General features: G+C 35.2%; 1 protein-coding gene across 2 annotated transcripts in view; it reads left to right on the forward strand.

Annotated features, from left to right (window-relative positions):
- Adk (adenosine kinase) overlaps positions 1-26,109 on the forward strand; it is a 420,812-nt gene that overhangs the window by 243,592 nt on the left and 151,111 nt on the right. For both annotated transcript variants that reach the window (XM_048339095.1, XM_048339096.1), the window contains exon 7: positions 17,073-17,243. In XM_048339095.1, coding sequence (XP_048195052.1) covers positions 17,073-17,243 — 171 coding nt within the window. The remainder of the gene's footprint in view (positions 1-17,072; positions 17,244-26,109) is intronic.

Consider the following 26,109-nt stretch of genomic DNA (forward strand, 5'->3'; position numbering starts at 1 on the left):
TCTTAGCTACTCAGGAGGCTAAGACTTGAAGATCAAGGTTCAAAGTCAGCCAAGGCAAGAAACTCATATCTCTAACAAATAAGCAAAATGCTGGTGGTAGAGCTGTAGCTCAAGTGATAGAACACTAGTCTTTAGTGCATTTAGTCTTGACAGCACCTAGGCCCTGACTTAAAGCCCTAGGACTGGCATCCAAAAAATAAATAAATAAAGTCACAACCCACATAAATTTATCTTTAGTGTTTGACTCTGTATTCTAGGAAGCATTAAAATATTTAACCCAGTATTAATAAAATGAGTCAAAGTATCAACCTATATACTTCAAAATTCCTTCTTATTCTTTTCAAGTCCATAGCTTACAAATTTCAATAAGAAAAAATAGGTATGTTTTAAGTGTTTTAGAGAAGATTTTCCAAATTAGATAAAATGCTTAAGGAAATGAAACCTCCTTTATGCATTCATTGCAATATTGATTTTATCAGTCTTTCTGTAAAAATATACTAACCTAGAATAGATTCAGCATATGGTATGTATTATATAATTAATGATGGTTTAGAGCTATTTTAACCCACAAAATATTGCCACAGATTTACCAACAACCACAAATTGAATTATGCAGAAGAAAATTGTACTTTTAAATAGTCTTTTGTATTCTTACTCTTTTTTTTTTTTTTTTTGCCAGTCCCAGGGCTTGAACTCAGGGCCTGAGCACTGTCCCTGGCTCCTTTTTGCTCAAGATTAGCACTCTGCCACTTGAGCCACAGCGCCACTTCTGGCCGTTTTCTATATATGTGATGCTGAGGAATCAAACCCAGGTCTTCATGTATACGAGGCAAGCACTCTTGCCACTAGGCCATATTCCCAGCCCCTACATTCTTTTTCTTATATCTAGAAGTTATGAGACATTTCATACTCTAATGTAACCTATGTTCACCAAGAATACTTTGTCAGTATTAGAAACTATTGGAGCCTAATATAAGTTTTTTGTTTTTTTTTTTTGGCCAGTCCTGGGCCTTGGACTCAGGGCCTGAGCACTGTCCCTGGCTTCTTCCCGCTCAAGGCTAGCACTCTGCCTCTTGAGCCACAGCGCCGCTTCTGGCCGTTTTCTGTATATGTGGTGCTGGGGAATCGAACCTAGGGCCTCGTGTATCCGAGGCAGGCACTCTTGCCACTAGGCTATATCCCCAGCCCCAAGTTTTTGTTTTTGTTTTTGTTTTTTCTGTAGATCTTCAGTCTTGAACTGCCTGGGCTTTATCCACTGCTAGCAAGGCTAGGATTCTACCACTTTGAGCCACAGAGCCACTTCAGGTTTTCTGGTGGTTATTTAGAGATAAGAATCTCTGGGACTTTCCTGCCAGCAACTCTCAGATCTCAGCCTTCTGATTAGCTAGGTTTACAGGCATGAACCCCCAGGGCCCAGCTTACTAATAAGCTTTTATTTATTTATTTAAGTGGTGTTGAACTCATGGTCTCCTGCTTGTTTGGCAGCAACCTAAGTCTTTAATAGTTGTCATTATTTCCATTCCAGGCATTGGTGACTCATCTGAGGTCTGAGTTTCAAAGGTAACTTGAGCAGGAAATTCTGTGAGCCTTTAACACACACACACACACACACACACACACACACACACACACACACACACACACACACGCTGGATATGGATTTGTGGCTCAAGTGGTAGAGCTTGAGCCTTGTGCAAAAAAAGCCCAGGGACAGGCCCCGAGGTCAAGTCCTAGTACTGACACAAAGCAAGCAAACAAACAAAAAATTGTTATTTCCATAGTGATAGGAAAGAAGAGGAGGAAAAAATTTTAATGCTTATTTCAGCTTCCGTCTCCTGATTGAAATGCAACCAAAATCTAACGATTTCAATACTATTCATCTCTGCCTCCTATTAACAGTGTTTTCTCTTGTTTTTTTGTTATTGTTGTTGTTATTTAATGTTTGGCAGATCAGTTGATCTTGACTTGGTTTTTCTGCTGGTGTGATTGAACATTAGAATGAACAATATTCCCATTTTTTGGTCTCTTTAGTGTCTTTGAAGTACTTACTATTTTTTATAACTGGTATTTTATAACTGGTATTTTAGTTGTAGACTGTATTTATGTTTCTATATGATTAAATTTATGTTGTACATTTTTAGTAGACTGAGGAATATTCTTTTATGTATTTTATGAAGAAATATATAATGCCTATTTTGTCCTTCACTGATACTACTTTTGACTGTAAGATGATATTGTCAACTTTCTCTACCATAATGTTATCATTTCCCCTTTATAATTAATATGTTGTGGGAAAATACTTTGAGAATATGTAAATACCTTATTTCTCATTGTATGTCCACATACCATTTTGATTCTTGCTGGGAAGTTACTACTATTTTGGCTGCCAAACAGTGATTTCTTTTTTCACACTCACTTTTTTCCTGCTTATGTTAGTTTGCCTTCAACCTCATTTCTACATTTATAAAACTAACATAATTAATTTAAAATGAGGATAGTATAAGATGATGCTAAGTGAAATGAACTCCATGTTGTGGAAACGATTGTTATATCACAGTTGTAACTACTTTCAACGTCCCATGTGTATCTGTAGCTTCTATTATTGATGATGTTCTTGTATCACCTTCCTGTGGTTGTACCTACACTATCTCTGTAATCTTATCTGAGAATATTGGAAACCATGTATACTGGTATTAGAACTGGGAAATTGAAAGGGAATACCAAAATTGAGAGACACAGGGTAAAAAAAGAAAAACAACTACAAAAGCAATACTTGCATAGCTGTTTGGTGTAAGTGAACTGAACACCTCATGGGGGGAAAGGGAAAGGTGGGGGAGGGAGGGTGTGAGGGACGAGGTAACAAACAGTATAAGTAATGTATCCAATGCCTAACGTATGAAACTAACCTCTCTGTACATCAGTTTAATCATAAAAATTTGAAAAAATAAAATAAAATGAGGCTAGTATCCAACTAATATAGTATTATAAAATATTTTAGCACATAGTAAGCTCTCAGAAATAATTTTATTTTGAAACTGCTTTACATGACCATGTAAAGAAATATCTTACAATATTTGAAAGATTATTGGAATTACTAATGTATCAAATGTTTTATATCTACCACCATGAATTTTCTACTTCATCTTTGTTCGGGTTAGAAGTGAGGAGACCTAATCATTAACATATCTTCTTTATTAACCTAAGACAGATAGATTTCTCTTGCATTAACTAACCAAAGACTTCTTAGATAAATAAATATATATGTATGACTTGTAGTAACTTCTCAAATTTATTTTGTGAGTAGGTAAACCTGTCATCAGGTAGACCTGTCACTAGCTAGCATTTTTTTTTTTTGTCCTGAAGACTTATTCCAAGTACCTTTCATTTCTCTGCTCTAAGCTTTGACATTGGACCTTCCTTCACCATATCCTAAAATTCCCTTTAATTAGGGATTTTACATTTTTCATTTTCCAAAGTCTCACAAATACTTCTCAATTTTTTTTGTAGCTTATTTTCTTTTAACTTTCTGATAAAGATTACACTGAAATATAACCTGTGTCCAAGTATCTTACTCTAGATCAATAATTTGGTTTGCATATTAAGTTTTAGGGGAAAAAATATTTCCTTTAGAATCTTGAAGATGTTGATATAGAATTTTAATCTCAAATTTGTTGTTGTTGTTGTTGTTGTTTTTGCCAGTCCTGGGGCTTGGACTCAGGGCCTGAGCACTGTCCCTGGCTTCTTTTTGTTCAAGGCTAGCACTCTACCACTTCAGCCACTGCACCACTTCTGGCTTTTTCCATATATGTGGTGCTGAGGAATCAAACCCAGGGCTTCATGTATAACAAAGCAAAGCACTCTTGCCACTAGGCCATATTCCCATCCCCTCAAATGTTTTTAAGAGGTCTGATTCTTTTTTTTTCCTTAGCTTTTGTAAGTGATCTACTTTTTCCTATGATCTCATAATAAATGCTAGTACTTAGATGACAACTATTGCTTCACATAACCAGAATTTTATAATTTAACTTTATACATTGTCTTCCACTTCTCTCTCAGCAGACTGATTCATTCAAAAAAATGTTTAGTGATATTGAAAATGAACTCTGCAATTTGTGGGTGGGAATAGGAAGGAAAATCTGGGAGAGAGCAAGGGAAGAAAGGGGTGACATGTCCAAAAAGAAATGTACTCATTACCTGGCTTTTGTAATTATAACCCTTCTGTAGTTCAACTTTATAATAACAATAAAAAATAAAAACAAAGAATATTTAATGAGCCTTACTAAGTGCCAGGATTTAATGTAGGAAAACAATGAATCAAATAGATGTCCCCTCAGACATAAGATTGCAGTGGTAGAGACAAAGAATAAATAAATAAATATGTTAATATATGATGGCTCACGCTTGTAATTCTAGCTACTCAAGAAACTAAAATCTGATGATTGTGGTTCAAAGCCAGCCTGGGCAGAAAAGTCCTTGAATCTCTTATCTCTAATTAATTACTGAAAAAGCTAGAAGTTGAGCTGTGACTTACATGGTAGATTGATTGCCCTGAGCAAACAGTGTTTAAACTATGTTTAAAAAACTGAAATTACATGGAAATAAGATTGGAAAGGTTTCATGATTCTCATTATAGCTCAGAAAGACCTCTTTGAAGAAGTACTATTTGAGCAAATTTTATTACAAGACAGTAATATACATCTCTGTACTAGCATTTACCTTATATGTAAATCACAAAAGCTTTACTACTAATCGGTTTATACATGAGAAATAAGAATACATTGAGCAGTATGATGTTATAGAATAAATATCAAATGACAATACTCCCACAAAGTACAACCTTACTTTGTCTGCTGATCAACTCTTACCTCACCTTGGTTAAGTGAACTTGATTTTGAGGCACTGTTGAGGACAATGTATGTGGGGCTTCTATGTTAACTATTTTGAATGATAAACACTATTTAACAAGTTTATGTGAGTACCAAGTTGTTATGATAACCAAGTTATCATAGGACCTTAGCTACTAGCTACTGAACATGTCTCGCTTTTTGCTTTGACTGTCAAGAAACGTAGAGCCAAATTCAAAGCTACTTGAGACTACTACAGTTATTTCCAAGTCTTGTCCTATTTTCGGTATTGTTTTCCCTAGTCTTTTTTTTTTTCACATGACTTGTCTTGTTAATTGTAGAACAATAATCAGGGTGTATATAAATGAGTAAGCCTAGGAATCTGTGGTCCTAGAACTTTAGTCAAGTCTTCAGTTGTTTGACCTTGAGCAAATTGGGCAATCTTTCAAAGCTTTAATTTCATCTGCAGAATGACAAGGTTGATAAATCAAATATTTTTAGCTGTAGAACTCTGTTTTCATGGGAAATAACTTGGAAGTCCGATGAATACCCTCAAATAATAGTGAAATTGCTGTGCTTGGGCCAATGTCATAGTTGTAGAGAAACAAAGTTTCATTTTTTTAAGCCAGAAAACATTAGCACATGACCTCTTGAAATAAACCCAACCTGCTGCCTCTAATACACCATTTTTTCTACTCCTACAGCCAAGTTTTATATTTTATAGTGGGTCTCTCGCGTTTTAATTTTTCTTTTGCTATCTTCATGAGTATTTTAAGTTTCCCCATAATGGGTCAGAGACTTTAGGATAATGAATGGAGTTTTAATCTTTTCTTTTTTTTTTTTAATCAGTGGCTTACAAAATCACCTCAAGGACTTTGGATAGTCCAGATTGTTATGACCTCATATGTTTCTGGTTCAGTAGGTTCAGAACAAGACGAATAATTTGTCTTTTTAATAAGTTTTCAGGTTACTCAGGAATTATTCTTTAAGAACTACTGGCCTATATCATTGTTAAAGATTTTTTTAGTCATTTTACTTTAAAATTGGTATCAGATCATATTGCTTAGAAAACAGTATTTGCATAATAGAAAATATTAAAAATAATATTTAGTTGACATATGAACCTTTCAGTGTCTTGAAGTATAGTGTGAAACTAGTTTGAGAGGTTTCCAAATGTCAGAGGTTATCTCTATTTTTTGCCTTCTTGTGCTACTGTTGTGAGTAGACTGATACTAATCCAGTAGCAATCAGGGTTTGTTTCAGTAAGAACGAAATTTTTCATGTCTAAAAACAATCCTCTCTTTTTGACATGCTGGCAGCATCTAAGAAGAAAATGTCAGAGTCAATATAGTACACTTACTGACAATCTACATTTTTCCTGTATTATAGAAAGTAATTTGAAATTTGGCTTTTATCAAAAGCAGAAACACTGGCCACTTAGAATGATAAAACAATAGCTTTCAGCGTAGTCATATGCCATTTATAAAGTGATGCTTTCATAAAAATAAACAATGTACACTACAGAGAACCAAAACAATTACCCAGAAAAATAGTTGCATTTTTGCCATTTTTGGTCTCAGATTTAAAACAACTGTATCTAATATAACTGTTTTGTGTCTCATTAAGTAAGACTACTTAAGATCGTTTCAATAAAATACTTCCAAAATAGCAACTGTGTTAATACAGGTACTATGTCACATGCTAGTTTATTATATGTAGGGTTTTTTTCCCTTGATGAGGGCGTACTCAAATGTTACTCTTAATCAAAAGTATAGACAAGGATTAGTTTATTTATCCTAATTATTTTTGTATAAATGGGCAGTAATTTGACAAAATATAAGCCAGAGTTTGAATTTAAATTATTTTAATCCCTTTAATACCACAAAGAAAGCATATATGTGTATGTTTATATTTATATATTGGGGATATAGGTGTTGAAGAGTGGGCTCAGAGCTTTACTACACTGAGCTATAGCCACCCCATACCTGCCACTCTGTTTTAAATCTAGTTCACAATGACCTGATTTATGAAACTCAAACTTCTATGTTAGGTAGGTAGGTGGGTAGGTAGGCAGTTAGAGGCAAAGTGACTCACGAGATAGCCCAGGCTGGCTCCAAAACTCACTATTTTCCTGCCCCAGTCTCTTGAGTGCTAGTATTGCAGCCATGTGCCATCATCCCAGGCTCCAAATTTAATTTTTAAAACAAAAATTATTTTAAAGAAATTGGTAAGCACATTCTACAACTTAACAATTTTTGTTTTGTTTTCTCAATAGAAGAGACTCGCTCAGATTATACAAAACTTCTATAAATGAAAACGGGGCCTCGTGGCTTTCTATCTACTATCATTCTAGCTACTTAGCAGGCTGAGACCTGGAGGGTCATGATTTTATGTCACCTGGCCAGAAACATTTGCTTTAGGCTTCATCTCCAAATTACCAGCAAAAAACATGGCTGGAGGTATGGCTTAAGTGATGGAGCAACACCTAAGTCATGAGGCCCTGACTTCAAACCCAGTACTTCAAAAAAAATACATACACACATATATGTGAATATATATTTATACAAATACATATATATTAGATAGATATCTTGGCCTGCTTGTAGAAGCTAGGTCTGTTTTGAACAAAATTGAGTATTGAGTCAGGTTGAAGGTTGTAGTTGTAGTGTATCTTTTACAGCAAAAGCATGATAATAGGGTCTAGAAATGCAGCTCAATGGGCTGGGGATATGGCCTAGTGGCAAGAGAGCTTGCCTCTCATACATGAAGCCCTAGGTTCGATTCCCCAGTACCACATATACAGAAAATGGCCAGAAGGGGTGCTGTGGCTCAAGTGGCAGAGTGCTAGCCTTGAGCAAAAAGAAGCCAGGGACAGTGCTCAGGCCCTGAGTCCAAGGCCCAGGACTGGCAAAAAAAAAAAAAAGAAAAAAGAAATGTAGCTCAATAAGCTTTGAATTGGATCTCCAGCCCTGTAAATGAGGGTAGGAGTGTTTCGGAAGGCAAGGTCATATAGTGTCCTCTACTTGTGTCCTCTAGCAATAAGATATTATATTCAAATGTAAGGAGGACTTGTGCTGATTTAGTGCTAGCCTCAGATTGTAGTTGGTTATCACTTCAGGATAGGACATTAGGAAATGTCATTATTATCTTTTTCTGTCACTAAAGTCTGTTTATTTATTTTTATTTTTTATTTTTTTGCTAGTCCTTGGATTTAAACTCAGAGCGTAGGGACTGTCCCTGGGCTTTTTGCTCAAGGCTAACTCTACCACTTGAGCCACAATGCCACTTCTGGCTTTTTTTTTTCCCCTTCTGTTTATGTAGTAATGAGGAATCAAACTTGCGGCTTCATGCATGCTAGGCAAGCACTCTACCACTAAGCCACATTCCCAGTCCTTAATTTTTAATTTCTATGTATTATTTACTACTAAGAAGAAAGTATACTCTCATTATTACCCTGCATGGAATTCCTGTTGAAATTTCATTTAAACATTTTAACCTCAGTTGTTTTTATTTCCATTAAATATGTATTTTCTTCTTTTCCTTTTATTTGGAGATCAGCAAAGTATGGCCCACTGCCTGTTTTTGTGAATAAAGTTTTATTGGAACTCAAACATTCCTTATTATAACAACTTTTTCCATTACAGCTCTCATGCTACAATACCAGCATTGAGTAGATTTAACAAGAGAACATAAGGCCTGCAAACATAGAATATTTACCAGACCTTTTACCAAAAGCAGTTGCCTCCTCCTTTGCCTTCTTTGATCAAATGAATGGTGAAGAATGGATTCTGTAAATACGTTATTACTAACACAAGAAAAGATGCCAAAAGCATAAACAAAGGAAACATGGGCTTTGGATTTAGGCTAGCTAGAAGCCTCATGATTCATGAATGGTAATCATTGGAAATTATGTAGAAACTTGAACTATATTGTTTGTGAGAAGAATCAATGTTTTTGAACAAAGGAAGTTTGCCAAATCAAGAACATGTTGCAATAGTGTTTACAAAGTAGTAAAAGTTATCAGCTGAAGTTGTATTAATGGGGGAAATGGCATTGTTACAAGACTTTATCTGTAGTTAAAAGTGAGGGGTCATTAGACACTGAATTTAAGGACAAACAATTCTTATGTAAAATTTGAGCACAAAAATGGAAAATTATTTATATTGGGGAAGTAAAAAGCTCATATTTATGGGAAGTTTAGCTAATGGAGTATAGATTATAACACTACCCAGGTTAGAAAACAAGTTACAGGCAATTACTATGTCTCAACATAACTTAAATCTTTAGGCCATCCCAACCAAGGGTAATTTTTCATTTGTTATACTTGACCTCTAGGCACCTGGCTGCCATCATCTTGTCAGGATTCATCTCTTTATGAAATCCTCTTACATTCCACCCTAATACATAGATTCACTTATGCTATTTCATCAGAGTAAATTACTTCCTTTTCCTAAGTACTCTCAACAATACCATTAGAGGCTTTTTCAAATAAAAAAGGCTTACCTTTAGGTATTTTTTTCAAGTAGCTTCACCATTCCAAACTATACTTAGGCATACCCCAAAGTGCTACATGAGCACTTTTTTTTTTCACATGAGTTTCAACACTAGACTGCTACATTCTTCTGAGATGATGTCATTTGGGGGGAATGATAAAGGAATACCTCCTAAAAAACAATAACTCAGTTCAGTTGGAATGCAAAGCTTGCATTGTTATGCAAGAGCACACAAATCGCATTAGCATGTATTGTGGTAACTTTTGAATTAAAATATTTAAAAATTTTTAATCTATGTATTTTTTAACTTGGTATCAGTTTGTTAAGATGGTACTTTTTAAGTTGCTAAGGCCTACATGTTCAAAAACAGAACTGTTAGGCATTTGTTGAATACTGAAAAAATAAACTATAAAGGTTCTGTGAATTGAGAAAGTTTCAGATCTTGTGAACAAAAGAGAGTTGTCTAACTCCAAAATGAATATATTCTTTCATAAGAGCATGTAAAAATGTAGCACTCTTCCTTTTTCCATTTTTCAAAATAACATTTCAGTAACATGAGAATTTATGTAGAGTCCCAGTCATATTTTATTAGCTCAAAAAATTCTTTTGGTAGTATGGGGGTTTTGAGCTAAGGGCCATCGACTTACTGCGTTTGTTTGATCAGCTAGTACTCTACCAATTGAGCTATAGCTCTAGGCCTGCTTTTTGCTGGTTATTTTGGAAATTGAATCCAGCATACTTTTCTGTCCCAGCTGTCCTTGATGAAGATGTCAGCTTCCTGAACTACTAAAACAGGCATGAGCCACTGATGGCTGGCTTTTATTTGCTCAAGTATTTTTCACTTAGCTGTACACTGTACTTTATGCCATAGCCAACAACAGCAAAACAAGAAGTACCTTGCCCTTAAGGTTAGTCAAGTGAGAATGGTAAGACAAATTCAAGTTGCTTGCATTGTTAAGTAAATTAAATACTTTTGGTTATGTATTTCCTAATATTACCTATAGGGAGAGTCAAAGAAGAATAAGTACGTTCTTGGGGCTGGGGATATAGCCTAGTGGCAAGAGTGCCTGCCTCGGATACACGAAGAGGCCCTAGGTTCGATTCCCCAGCACCACATATAAAGAAAACGGCCAGAAGCGGCGCTGTGGCTCAAGTGGCCGAGTGCTAGCCTTGAGCGGGAAGAAGCCAGGGACAGTGCTTAGGCCCTGAGTCCAAGGCCCAGGACTGGCCAAAAAAAAAAAGAATAAGTACGTTCTTGGTGGAAATGAAGAAAACTTTGCATTTTTAAGGCAGGCCCTCTACCACTGGAGCCACACCCTAGTCCAGAAGTTAGACTTTAAATGGGCCACGGTGGTGGTAAAATTCTAAAAGATAGTGGTAGTAGATGTGTCGGGTAGAAGAAACAACCTTACAACTCAGAAGGTTTATTTTGGGAGAAACAAATGATTTTCTGTGATTGAAGCAAGGACATATGTTACAGAGAAATAGAGCTTACAGCTGGCTTACTGTGCAAGTTGGATTGCTATTGTGAAGAGCTTTGAATGCTGGGGTGTGAGGCATTTGGATTTAATTTACAAGGAAAAGAATGATTAGGGTGATTAATCTGTCAGCAGGATATAGGATGATTAAATCATGGAGAGAGGAGACTGGGAGAGCTTTTGGAAAGGAGAATGATGGATTTTGTTTTATGTGTTTGTATTTCAAAGGATCAAAGTTAAAGAACACATTTTTGTTCATCATTGTAACTAACAGCTGTAATGTAGAACTTACCATTCCTTGGGGAGAAAGGGATTTCTAATATTCTTGATATTTCTATAGTAATAATGTTAGTATAACAGAGATGTATAGAATACATACCACAACTGTCTTGAGATTTTATTATTCTCAATTTGCAGATGAGAACAATAATGCCTAAAGAAGTTGCCCAAGGTCACATAATTAGACAGATTGGCATAAGTATTAAAAAATATTTATATGTACAGCTGAGGACTAGTGGCTCACTCCTATAATCCTCGTAATTTGTGGGTTCTGAAGATTGCCATTCAAAGCCAACCTATGCAGACACATCTTGGAAACATTTATTGGTAGTTAACTAGCAAAATGCTAGTTTGGAGCCATGATTCAAATGGAAAAGTGACAACCTTGAGGAAAAAAAAAAAGGATGGAGGCCCTCAGTTCAAGCCCCAGTACTAATACCAAAAATAAATTAATAAATAAACGGGCATTTATTTTCAGCTCCTGGGAATGTGGAGCAGAAGGATCAAGAGACTAGCCAGGGAAACATAGCAAGATTTAATGATATAATAAATAAAAGCAGGACAAACAAGTGTATTCATTTGTTTACTTTTCAGTGAATTGAATTAATCCTTTTTAGATCCTGTCACACCGTCATCATTTAACTTAGTTAAATCTCCTCATAGGTTTGGTTTTTTTTTTCATATCATTCTCTATCCCTAATATTAACCTCTTCTCACCATAGGAGCACCTGTGTACATACATTTTTGTATCCTTATTATACAATATTTAAGTATGAGCTACCCATTTTATCCAGTTTGTAATCACTATTCAATAGTTTGCATTCACTGCATTCTCCTTAGCTTTCCTGATAGAAATATACTTCTAGGATGTCCATACTCTATTTTGCATTCAGCAAAACTGATAGGTATTCTTCTATGTGTGCTTTTACAACCTATGTTCTTTTTCCACCTCCCCCCACCTGCCCAGGGCTCTGTCCCTGAGTTTCTTTTGCACAAGGGTAGCACTGTACCACTTGAGCCACAGCACCACTTCCAGCTTTTTCCTGAGCAGTTTACTGGAGATAAGAGTGTCACAGATTTGCTTACACCAGTTGGCTTTGAACTGCTATCCTCAGATTCCAGCCTCTTGAGTAGCTAGGATTATAGGCATGAGCCACCAACTCTGGCCCTGTGCTTTTTTGACTACACTTTTTGTTTTCATGATTTATTTGGAAGGGATTTATATGAGCTAGGAAAAAACCCTGACTTCTGTAATTAGTATACTTAAAGTTGCAGGTTTTTTGTTTTTGTCTTGGTGTTCCTAAGGTTTGAACTCATGGCCTTGAGCTTGGTAGACAGGCAGTCTATCACTTGAAACATGGTCCCAGCACATTTTCACTTTAGCCATGTTTCTCCTACCTGTGAATCCAGGCAGCACAAGTATATTGGTTGAGATTTGGTCTCATTTCTTACCTACATACCTCAAGTATGGTCTTCCCAAGTATCTCCTGAATAGTGCATACTACACTCAGGTGTGTGTGTTTTAATCCTTAAAAAGACAAATGTGAAATAAATCGTTGCATTGTTGGTTCCAGAACTATGTAAGGCAGAAAATGCTAAGTGAATTATTCTCTTCTATTTCTTTGATGCAGTACATTACATTCAGTCAAGGATATAACTTTATAGCATTCACTAGTATATTTGGTCTAGATTTCTTTTAGTAATTCTGTTGTCATTCTTATGAAATAGTGCATATCATAATATTGATATTGTAAATGATTTATACGTTATCTTAATGGTTGTCAAAGCCAGTATTTTCCTTAGAAGCAGTTATAAAATATGTTGTCATAATTCATTTTGATTCTGCTACTCCTACAGGAAAATATATTTTACATTCTCTGGAAGATTCACAAAATATGTAAGACACATTAAGATGAGAAAACACGGTATATGATTGTTTTCTTTCTTTTTTTTTTTAACCTCTGATTTATTCATTCAACCTGTTTTCTGACTACTAAGGCACCTGAGTTGCAGCACTGAAGTGGGCTAGCTGTGCTCTTTTAACTATACATCCTTCTTTATTTTATCTTTTGGTTCTTTTTTTTTTTTTTTGCCAGTCTTGGAGCTTTAACTCAGGGCCTGAGCACTGTCCTTTGCTGCTTTTTGCTCAAGAATAGCACTCTACCTCTTGAGCCACAGCTCCCACTTCCAGCTTTTCTGTTTATGTGGTGCTGAGGAATCAAAACCAGGGCTTCATGCATGCTAGCCAAGCACTCTACCACTAAGCCACATTCCCAGCCCTCTTTTGGTTCTTTAAATAGTGATTTATATATAATCACTTATCTCATATTTACTTTGTTCCTTTTTGAGACTTAAAGTTTTATAGACTCAATCCCAGCTTTCTATCTACTGTTACTCTCATTTATTAAATTATGCTTATCATTATTTATAAGCATGTCCTGTTTATATAGACATTTACTTCTAGTGACAAAGTATTTTATCAAAACAATATTTAACCATCTCGCCAAATTTTAAAAATATATAGCGGTGTCCATAGTTATTTTGCCCAAATGTAACACTTTAGGTTTTTATTTAGTCCCTTTTAGTCTTTTTTACCATTGGTTTAATGTAGGTTGTAATCATACTGTTTATCTATTATTTCTATGCCTTATATTTCATTGAATATTGATATGACATAGACATTTTCTACTCTACACATGAAAAATTTTATGCACTAATGTATTTCAATGAAAAGTAGATGAACTTGTAGATGTTAAAATTCTAATAACATCTGTTTCTGCCTAGATATTTAATCAGATATTTTTCTAAACAAAGGACAAACTATTTTTTCTCTCTATCACATAGTATTTCCACTACTTATAATTACACTCATAGTTACTCTACATAGTTTTATTTTCTTTTGAATCAATAAAGACTTACATTTCCAAAGGTTATAACCCCTTAAGTTTACATAGGTGTGTGTCCCTATTCACATCTATTTTTTTTTTTTTTTTTGCCAGTCCTGGGCCTTGGACTCAGGGCCTGAGCACTGTCCCTGGCTTCTTCCTGCTCAAGGCTAGCACTCTGCCGCTTGAGCCACAGCGCCGCTTCTGGCCGTTTTCCATATATGTGGTGCTGGGGAATCGAACCTAGGGCCTCGTGTATCCGAGGCAGGCACTCTTGCCACTAGGCTATATCCCCAGCCCTCACATCTATTTTTCATGTAACTGTTAGTAGAAATAATTGAATGAGTTTTTGCACTTTGGTAACAGCAATTATAAAGCACCCTCAATAATCACTGAATTAAACACTTAAAAACAACAATTCTGATCCTTCTCTTTAAGTACATTTTAAAAAAAAATCCTGTTCCTAACATTTCCCTGTATTTAAACCCTCTTAAAATTTCTTAGAGGGGTTGAGATTTCTAAGTATTAAGTTAATAGTCTGGCTCGACCTTAATCTTCCCCTGTCACTCTTATCTCTGCTTTATTATTTTGTTCTCCAGTGTAATAAATAAAAATGTCCCACTTCATTGTTAATTCTGATTAATGCTATTTATCCTACTAGTGTTAAAATGTACTTTGCTTTTGGTTATTTACCAGTACAGATACTAACAGGATTAACTGCTGTGTAGACTAAAATCCTTGATTAGAAAATAATAAGGTTTCCTTAAGAATATAGAGTATTTTCTAAACTTTTATACATATGAACTGTTAACTTGTCTTTATTGTAAACCTGTGAAAAAAATTCTTCTATAAGGCACTGTTTTTACTTTGGGTGATACTGTAGTCTGACACGTGAGGCGTAGCAATGGCTATAAATCTAGGAGCAAAATTATGGTTGGCATCAATTTTAACAGTCTTTGCACTCTAACAGAGCAAAATTCCCAAATTGTTTAAATTCTAAATATTTACTTAAAAATTAAGCATTCTAAGAACAGAATTAATTTGAATTGTGAATTTACCCCTTATTTAAAAACTAATAGGCATTTGCCTACCCCTCTTTATAAAATTAACAAATTTGAAGTTATACTATTCCCATTACAATATTCTTGTGTTACATTTCAAAGTAAAACACACAACATGCACACATTTGGAATAAGGCCAAATTTCGACTCCAGAGGTATACTGTTCTATACCTTAAATTACAATCAGATGTATTTGAGCACAGATCAAATTTTCAGTCTGAAGTTGGTGAGAGCCTAATTATTTGACCAGGTTACTATTTATGTAGACCATTCTGTGGCTGTCTATGGTTAATCCACAGTTGGCAAAATGCTAGCTCTGGGAGGTTTCTATTTCATGCTACAATATTTTGAAGAGAAATAAAGAGGGAAAGCTTAAAAGTCTCCTCATTACATAAAGAACAAACACATACATGCTAGTATAGAGGCAAAATGCTTGAATAAACTGTTCCTTTTTAATTCTCTAAATGATAGATGGTAGCAAAAGAAAGCAGCTTGGATGCTTATAGTTTGCAAGTTACATGATCTTTGGCTGAAAAAGAAAGCCTAAAACATTTTAAAACCAATGATATTAAGCTGGACACTGGTGGCTTAAACCTGTAATCCTAGCTACTCAGGATGCTGAGACCTGAGGATTGTGGTCCAAAGGTAACTGAAAAGTCTCCCAAGACTTTATCTCCAATTGACCAGCAAAATGTTGGGCTCAAGTGGTAGAGCACCAAAAACCAGAGCAGAAAAGCTTTGAGTACTGCCAAAAATAAAATGAAAATATTATGATACCTAGAACTTCCTACCTTTTAGAACAATTGAATGTTGATAAAGAATTGGTGGGTTAGAATGTTTTAGTGTGAAAACCTATTTTTGTTAGGAAAACATCATTTTTACTAAAATTTCCTTTACAGTATTTAATGTGAGAAAGAGACAATTAAAGGAAAGACCCATTGTAGGGGTTGAGACGTATACTCCTATAACAAGACAAATTAGTAAGAGAAAAGCACAACAAATTTATTTAGCACGGTTTTATGTGACATGAAAGCCTTCAGACATGAGAACATAAAGACCTAGGGCAAAAAAAAATTTATGTTAAGCCTGATGATATAAGTAGGTCTGTGACCCATGCCCCAAAATTCATTCTTTTAAGTAGTTCTTAATCATTCAATTCAAAATATGAAAATGATTGAAAAGACCTATTTTTCTTTTTAAACTTAAGTTTGTAACTTCAGTTATAAGTGCTACAACTATTTTTTGGTGGTTAGCTTATTTAGACAAGTCTCACTCTGTAGCACACACTGACCTCAAGCTTCTAATTTTCTTGACTCAGCTTCCTCAGTGCTGGGATTATCAGTGTTTGGCACACTGGTCACATGTGCAGCTTTTCAAAGAAATTTCTTGAATATTTTCAAGAATATTTCTTAATTTTATAAACTTCTAGTCTCCTAGAATTACAGACATAAGCTACTGGTACCCAGCTCCAAATATACTTTCAACCTGCCACTTAGTGCCCTTTGTATACTTAAATTACCTTTCCAGGTTCATTTTCATTGATTGTGAAATATTTACATCTGCACATTACACAATACCATCTAAATCAATTTCCTACACACACACACACACACACACACACACACACACACACACACGTCATCTAGAAAGCATAATAGCTGGAGAAGGGAAGCCTGGCTCAAGTGGTAGGGGGCTTGCCTAGCAAGCTGAGTTTAAGCTTCAGGACCTTAGGAAAAAAATTAATGTACTTATTGTCTTAAATGAAACTTTGTAGACTCACAGTATTCTTTTGGCATTAAGCATATAAATCTAATATGAAATAAGTACTGTTTTATTATCTGAAGTAATGGTATGCAGCAAGCATTTAATACTCATTTTTTTTCCTAGCTAAATGTAGACACAGTCATCCTGGTATTTTATAATTGTGTTTGATGTAGGTTTTTATATTCTTATATAGGTTTCTTTTGTTCTCAGTGAAAGTGACTGAGATGACACTTCTAATTTTTTCCTTCTTTTATTGTTTTTTATGCAGGGTTTTTTTCTTACAGTTTCCCCAGAGTCTGTATTAAAAGTGGCTCACCATGCTTCTGACAACAACAGGATTTTCACTTTGAATCTTTCTGCACCATTTATTTGCCAGTTCTACAAGGAATCCTTGATGAAAGTTATGCCCTTTGTTGACATACTTTTTGGAAATGAGATGGTAAGTTACCTTTTTTTGTTTACAGTAGCCCAAAGAAGAAACAAATTAATTTTTTATTAAATACTATTTCTCATATAGATACAATTAAATCGTATTCAATATAATTTATTACTAATCTTTTTGTCTCAAAATTTTATGTACCAGGACACTAATAATAATGAATAAAACACAGAAGAGGAGATAGTATTTATAATTTATATGTCTGATATGGAACTAATATCCAGAATCTATAACTAATGGACAATTCAATAATAAGAAAGTAAAAGGGGTTGGGGATATGGCCTAGTGGCAAGAGTGCTCGCTTCGCATACATGAAGCCCTAGGTTCAATTCCTCAGTACCATATAAACAGAAAAAAGCCAGAAGTGATGCAGTGGCTCAAGTGGCAGGGTGCTAGCCTTGAGCAAAAGAAGCCAGGAACAGTGCTCAGGCCCTGAGTCCAAGGCCCAGGACTAGCAAAAAAAAAAAAAAAAAAAAGAAAGAAAAGAAAAGAAAAAAGTAAAACAGGAAAATTAATAACATAGTCAGAGGACTTAAGAAGTTATACAAAATGGCCATTAAATACATGATAAGATGCTGGGACATCTGTAATCATTACAAAAAGTAAATGAAACCAAAATTAGACACTTTCACACCCATCAGTGTAATTGGAACCCTATATGTTGTGGAGAGTATGTAAAGTAATGCAACTGCTTTAGAAAACAGTTGGTTGGTTTAGCAATTCTACTTCTAGATCTATTCCAAAAGGAAAAAATGAAAACAGGAACTCGGATGCTTGTACAATGGTGTTTATAGCAGCATTATTCACAATAACTGAAAATAGGGTAATTCACAATAACTGAAAATCAAGTATATGCAGTGAAATATTATTCTGTCTTAAGGAAATTAAATTCTGAGTTGTGCTTTAGTATGAGTGAATCTTGAAAACATTATGAAAAAACAGGCACATCATACAACTATTGAACTTTCCTATAAAAATTCTACTTCATGGACTAGGAGAGTAACAAACAGGTAGAGTACCTGCTTGGTTTTTGTGAGGCCTGGGGCTTCAGCCTCAGCATCACAAAAGAAACAAACAAGAATTACAAAAAGAGGTAATTACAATGGGTAAATTTATAGAGACAGACAATAGAATAGTGATTACCAATGGGGTAAAGCTTCTATTTGAGATGAAATTCTGGAAATGGATAATGCTGATGGTTACACAACATTATGAATAAGCATGCCACTGGATTGAATGTCTAAAATGGCCACTTATATATGTAGTTCACTATATTAATCAAAAAATCTTTCTACAAATAGGTAAAGTTTGATTAGGTCCAGAGGAAAATACATATCAGGAGAACTTTGGTTTGATTATGCTCATTTGAATTCATGTCAACAAATATGCATGTAGTACTTATTAGGGCAAACCAATAAGTAGTGGAGTATAGTACACTTGAGATTTATCTTCATATACAATATAGAATAATGAAAATTGACTACTAGGCAAATTGGATGTATTTTATTGAGCCAGTCTCAAAAGGTCTGCTGATAAATTAGTAGCTTTCTAGTGGAATAACTTAGTGTTTACCCTGAGCTTTATTCAAGTGAACTACCAGTGATTGAGATTAGACAATATTTACATATAATGCAAAGGCAAATAATACAATACCTTAATAAATGTCAAGTAAGCTGGATGTCAGAATCTTTTAAATGTTAATGGACTAGACATATCTGTTGAGATGATGCAAATTAATATGAATATGATATTAATATTAATATTATACTGTATTTGATTTCAAGAAAAGGTAGGTTGATATGTTACGTCTTTACATACATTGCCTGTTATTTTTCTCACTGCACATTTTAGTAATAATAAATTGTCTTCAGTTCTTCAGGGAAAAAAGAGACATTCTAGTTCTCAAATGCAATGAAGTCTAAAATATATTTCTCAGGAAATGTGTATTATTTATTTGATTTTATTAGCATATATTAATTACACAAAGGGACCTTATTGTGATATTTCCATACATGCATATAATTTACTTTGACTGAATTTATACCTTGTGTTCTTTCTTGTGCCCTTACCACTCTATGTGTATGTGTGTCCGTGCATGTACTAGTACTAGGACTTCAACTCACGACCTTGTGCTCTCACTTGGCTTTTTTACTTAAGGCTAGTGTTCTACCACTTTAGCTAAGCCCCCATTTGCTCTTTTTTTTAAACCAGTCTTCATGAATTACATTATTTTCATAAATGTATAGAAAATAGTTGGATCATAATATCACACACACACACACACACACACACACACACACACACACACACACACCCTCACACCCTCATCCTTTCCATGGAGTCTCTTCCCAAACAGTTCTCATTTTACACTGTTCATATGACTGGGTGAGTTGTTTGTTTGCTTCTTTGTTTTTGTGCTGATACTGGGGCCTGAGCTCAAGCACTTGTTAGGCTTTTTCCTCTTGCATCTGGCACTCTACCATGCTTCCAGTTCCCACTTTCCTGGTTAATTGTAGATATGAGTCTTGCAGATTTGCCTGCTTGGGCTGGCTTCTAACAGTGACCTTCAAGTCTTTGCCTTTTGAGTAGCTAAGATTACAAGCATGAGACACTGGCACCCAGCTAGATCCAGGTTGTTTTATCTTTCACTTTTCCCCTCAAAAAAGGGGGAAAAGGGACACAGATCCTCTGTGTTTTGTGTCTCCAAAGTGTCAACAGTTGACATTAAACAGTTTGACACTTATCTTGCAGTTTATCTACTTTCCCTTTTCAGAGTATTGTATACTATTAATGCAGACTTCAATCTGCCCACATAGCCTCAGTATTTAAAAAATAAAAACCCCCATCAAGCTGGGCACTGGTGGCTCATGCCACCTAGCTACTCAGGAGGCTGAGATCTGAGGATAATGGTTCAAAGCCAGCCTGGGTAGAAAAGTCTATGAGACTCTTCTCTCCAATTAATGACCTGAAAGTAGTGCTGTGGCTCATAGTGGTAGAGTGCTAGCCTTGAGTGAAAAAGCTCAAGGATAGCACCCAAGTCCTGGTCCTATGACCAACCAAAAAGAGAAAAGAAAAGAAATAAGTAAAACCAGTGATCACCTCCCTTCCATTTAAGTGCTTGGGGACACCAGATCACAGTATAAGAAGGAAAACCCAAGTAGAGTAGAGCCTAAAAGTCTCTGAATTAAGGAGATAGAGCTAAAAGTTCAGAGTCTTAAGAAGTTAAAGAAGTAAGTCTAAAGTACCAGAGAAGGAGCTACATAGAACACAGTTTTCCAGAGAATCTCACACTGACTACTAATAGTTACATATTTATCAAGAAACTAATGTAGACAAAGAAGAAAACTATCTGAAAGAATCTTCAGAGAGCAAGTGGGATATGTCACCATTCCTGTTCTATTAGCTACAGTAAAAAACCTCATAATTCATAGAGGCTCAGAAAGTATTTGGTAGTGTTTTGTTCCATTAGTGTGGCAAAATTCCAATCTAGAAGCAATTCTTTTCCTTTTATCAATAGTATTCTAACATAATTGACAATCTTTATGAAATAGGCAAATTTCTGGAAAGACGTGAGATATTAAGGCATGCTTAAGAACAAGTGAATATTCAGATTTGCTAGTTAAAACACTTAACACAAAGAAAACTCAGAGCCATATTTCTTTGGTGTTTACTTTGGCCACACATTTTAAAAAGACCTAATTCCAATTCTGTACAAACTGTCTACAAAGTTGAAGGAGAAACACTACCTAACTTATTCTAACTTACTGGCCTTACCCCAATACCAAAGCCAAAATTTTATAAGAAAACTATAGACCAATATCCTTCATAAATGTAGATGTCCTTAAAATAACTTAACAAACTCAATAATGTAAAAGTATAATTCATCATGATTAGAAGTCCACAAATGGTTAAATATTTTAAAAACATCAGTATAATTCACCTTATTAAAACTAAAATAGCAAAAACATATGGTCATTCAATAAATGCATGAAAACATTTGACAGGATCCAATATCCAATAAGAATTAAGAATACTAGTAGTAGAAGGAATCATCACAAAAATGTACAGCTAAAATTTTACATAATGGCGAAAGATTGAGTGCTTTCCCCTAAGATCAGGAGCAGCTTTGGGATGTCTGCTTGCTCTCCACTTATATTCAGCATTGAACTGGAGGTTCTAGCCAATGTAAGGCATGGAAACATATTGATTAGAAAGGAACAATTTAAATGGGTCTTTATTATTTAATGTCATGATAATCTTTATGAAAAGGCCAGTGAGCTTTCTATGATTATAGGATAATGAATTTAAGAAAAATTTAAGCCCATTATATCAGCATCATGGACACTGGTAGCTCATGACAATAATCACCAGGAGTCTGTGAGAATCAATCTTTAAAGTAACCAACAAAAAAAGTATTATGCATTGCTCAAGTGGTAGAGTACCACCAGCCAAATAAGCTTGAAGCCCTGAGTTCTAATTCTGGTAACAGGATTTTTTTAAGCGACAATACCAGATATTGGTGAGGATATGTAGCTATTCTGTTATATACTTCTGGCAATACAAAAACGATAAAAAGAATTGTGAAAAGTGGTTTTCTTGTTTCTTATGATGTTATCTGTCCACTACCATACAATCTAGCTAACATCCTCCTAGATATTTCCAAGAGAAATAATCCCATATACTCATATGAAGACTTCTACAAGTATTTCTAACAGCTTTAGTTGCAATTACCAAAGCCTAGAAACAACTCAAATGTCTATCAACTGGTAGCTGCATTAAAAAATTAGGCTACATCCATGGATAGACTACAATTTAACTAAAAAGTGGCTATTAATGAATCCACAGCATGGATGAATTTCAGAATATTTATGTGGAGTGAAAGATAAGATGCAAGAGGAAAGTAAATTCTATAGGACTTCACTCATATTAAATTCTGGAAAATGAAATGCAAACTTTTTGAGAGGGACAGTAAGCAGATCCTGAGTATGTCCTGTGAAGCAAAGATCGCAAATGGCTATGATGTAACTTTCAGGATTAATGAATTATTTCTTCTCTAAATAGAAGGTGTGGTTGGATGATGTCATACATATATCAAAACTTACCTACTTGAAAATTAATTTAATTTGTGCAGATTGTATATAAACTATATCTCAATATAACTGTTGTAAGTTTTAATAGAGAAATTATTCTAGAGCCATTTAAATAAGTACCAAAATTTGTTAAATGACCATTATGTATTATCTCGTGTTAAACTTCTGTTATTTTGATCATTATATCTTCTGATGCTTTTTCTGCTCCTTTCTCTCTCTTCTATTGCTTTTTGGGTTTTGGTTTTGTTATTGTTGTTATTGTTTTGGCAGTACTGGGTTTTTTTGTTTGTGTTTTTGTTTGCCAGTCCTGGGGCTTGGACTCAGGGCCTGAGCACTGTCCCTGGCTTCTTTTTGCTCAAGGCTAGCACTCTGCCACTTGAGCCACAGCTTTTTCTGGCTAATTGGAGATAAGATCTTGACTAGACTTCCCAAACTGGATTGGCACCACAATCTCAGGTCTCAGTCTCCTGACTATAGTACTGAAGGTGTGAGTCATATGTTGACTCTTCCTAAAATTTTTTGTTTATTTTTTATTTTTTATTTTTTGGCCAGTCCTGGGCCTTGGACTCAGGGCCTGAGCACTGTCCCTGGCTTCTTCCTGCTCAAGGCTAGCACTCTACCACTTGAGCCACAGCGCCGCTTCTGGCCGTTTTCTGTATATGTGGTGCTGGGGAATCGAACCTAGGGCCTCGTGTATCCGAGGCAGGCACTCTTGCCACTAGGCTATATCCCCAGCCCTCTTCCTAAAATTTTTAATTAAATTTATATTCATGACATAATTATTTAAGTACTTATTGCTTTACTTAAATGAGTACAAATGTTAAGTTTGAGTATAAAACTCAGTAAGGATAAATTCTTTTTAAAATGTTGCTACTGGATTTGATGGGCATAAAAGATATAAAACATTAAGGATAACCAGGCATGGGTAGTTGCTGCTTGCAGTCCAAGTCCTCCAGAGGGTGAGGCAAGAGGATGGCAAGCTCATGACCAGCTTGAACTACATAGAGAAATCCTGTCTACAAAATATCTTCATAAACATATGAAAAATATATTCCTAAGTATCTTCAAGTTTTCACTCCACTTAAAAAACCCAAAATCCATAAGGAAGACTAGAATGACTTTCAGAATATGCTTAAAAATCTTGAGCATATTTTCATTCACAAATGGTATATCATTATGTCATGTATTATGTTACCTAAGTAAATCACGTCTTTCTGATGATTTTATCAACTGCTCTTCCTTCAGTTTCCAAATCTAGAATGTGAAGGGGATTTATGAGAAATATTCTGATGATCTTTTAAGCTTTGCTTATAGCTTAAAAATGTTATCCAGAGGGCTGGGGATATGGCCTAGTGGCAAGAGTGCGTACCTCTTATACATGAGGCCCTGGGTTCAATTCCCCAGCACCACATATACAGAAAATGGCCAGAAGTGGCGCTGTGGCTCAAGTGGCAGAGTGCTAGCCTTGAGCAAAAAGAAGCCAGGGACAGTGCTCAGGCCCTGAGTCCAAGCCCCAGGACTGGCCAAAAAATTAGTAATAATAATAAAAAATGTTATTCAGAATAACTATTCATTTTACCATGTTCTAATATTTAGTAACACTGACAAATGTTACTGCAAATAAACCAAGTCACTGTTCTAAAATCTAAATTGATATACCTGACTTTTTAACATCATTAGTATAGCCTTAATTAGAAGCTGTGTTTTTACCCCATTTCTTATTCCACTACTTTTTTTCCTTTTTCGCTAAGCCAAGCATCACAGTTGACACCTCTAATCCAAGAATTTGAGACATAGAGATAGTAGGATTGCAGTTCAATGATAACCTGGGCAAAAGTTAGTGAGATGCCAGTGATGACAAATATACAAGACCATATCTAGGAAGGAAACTTGAAAAAAAGAGCTGGAGGTTTAGCTCCGGTTTTAGAGCACTTTTCTAGCAAGTACCAGTTCAAATCCCAGTACCACAAAATAAAACAATCTTTTGCTAACCTTGTTACATTACATGTTTTAAATTATACATCTGAACTGATTAGTAATCCTTACTAAAGTAGTTTTAAACTTTCTCCAGCATATAAACTTGTTTTTATTTTATAAATACTAGAGGTTGAATTCAGAGCCTGGCCCTTACTAGGTAAGTACCCTGCCACTTCGATTTTGCCAGTATATTGTTATATTGTACATAAAGGTTATATTGTGATTTCAGTTTGTTTCTGGCAGTTTCAAAGTTTAAAACATTTCCCTTTGGAAGCAACTATGTGCTAGGTTAACTTATATGGCATTGGCTTAATAACAGATATCTACATGCAGGTAATTATAAATTATATCCATCGATACCTCCTAATGCAAAGAGCTTGATAGTCAGATAATATCAAACAATGTATGAATAAGTAACTTGATTATTCTTGTTTTTTTATCTTTGCTAACTTAGGAAGTTTTTGCATAATGTTTTGAAAGTTGTTCCTTGCTCCCATTTTTTTCTTGGCAGTACTGGGATTTGAACTCAGTGACTTATGCTTGCCAGGCTGGCACTCACCACTGAAGCCCTTTTTGCTTTATTTTTGGGACAGAACCTCATGTTTTATGCCATTTGATATTTGTAACATCATGTGAAAGCCATACAAAATTATTAGTGCAGGCAGCCTATGAGAAGCAGCTGTGTCTGTCCCATCAGGTGTCAAATAATTTCATTGGTTTTATACAGCCATAGGGCTGAATGTTCCCCAGCTTTAAGAGGTGACTACAAGTTCAGAAAATTAAAGCACAGATAAAACCAGACTGTGGGAAACATGTATTTGAGTGTACTCTGTATTTCCTCATATCAGGGATTCTGCTGATCTTTGCAGTGTCTGACCGTAGGAAGGATCATTTTGTTTTGCTGCTGCCTGGCATGTAGAACCACTAAATGGTGACTTTTTGCAAGATGGAATTACTCTTGCTATGCTATGTAAAACTATTCTCATTATACTCCTAATCATTCGATAATTAACCTGGCAGGATTAAGTATACTCAACTTTGCCTTAGGCTGCTTAACTCTCAAATGAGGTTAATTATCTCATGATAAGGACTGCTTTGTCAAAAGTTAATAATTCCACAGTGAAGGGTCACATCACCTGTACGCTGGTTTAATAAAATATTCCAGCTGAATTATTTCATGTGACTTCAGAGTGATACATTTTGACTAAAACTCCCTCTCAAATACCTAGTGTTTTGAATCTAATAGATGATTTCAATTTAGGAAGATAATCTATTTCTCTGCTTTATCAATTCTTTTGCTAGCAGTATTCTTACAATCCACACTTGCCATTAGGAAAGCCCTTTTGAAACTCATTGACCTCACACAATATTCAATACACTAAAAATCTCTACTTCTGGGAAATTAAAAATGCTGTACTTTCCTAAGTGGTCATTTAATAATTTTTTAAAAAATATGTCTGGTTTACCAGTGAACAGATTTCTGCGGCTAATTGTGGTTGTTTTTGTTGAATAGCTGCTTAGACATATTTGTGTAATGATAAGTGTAGAATGGCCAAAACCAAGAATGTTGTTTGACACATTCTATATGCCAGTCCTGGGGCTTCAACTTAGGGCCTGGGCACTGTTCCTGAGTTGTTTTGTTTTCTCCACCACTTGAGCCACAGCTCCACTTCTGGCTTTTTTTGTGGTCAATTAGAGATAAGAATCTCACAAATTTTTCCTGCCCAGACTGTCTTTCAACCATGATCCTTAGATCTTAGCCTCCTAAGTAGCTAGGATTACAGGTGTGAGCCACCGGT

This window comes from Perognathus longimembris, chromosome 2, assembly GCF_023159225.1.
Source record: "Perognathus longimembris pacificus isolate PPM17 chromosome 2, ASM2315922v1, whole genome shotgun sequence".
Taxonomy (NCBI): Eukaryota; Metazoa; Chordata; class Mammalia; order Rodentia; family Heteromyidae; genus Perognathus; species Perognathus longimembris.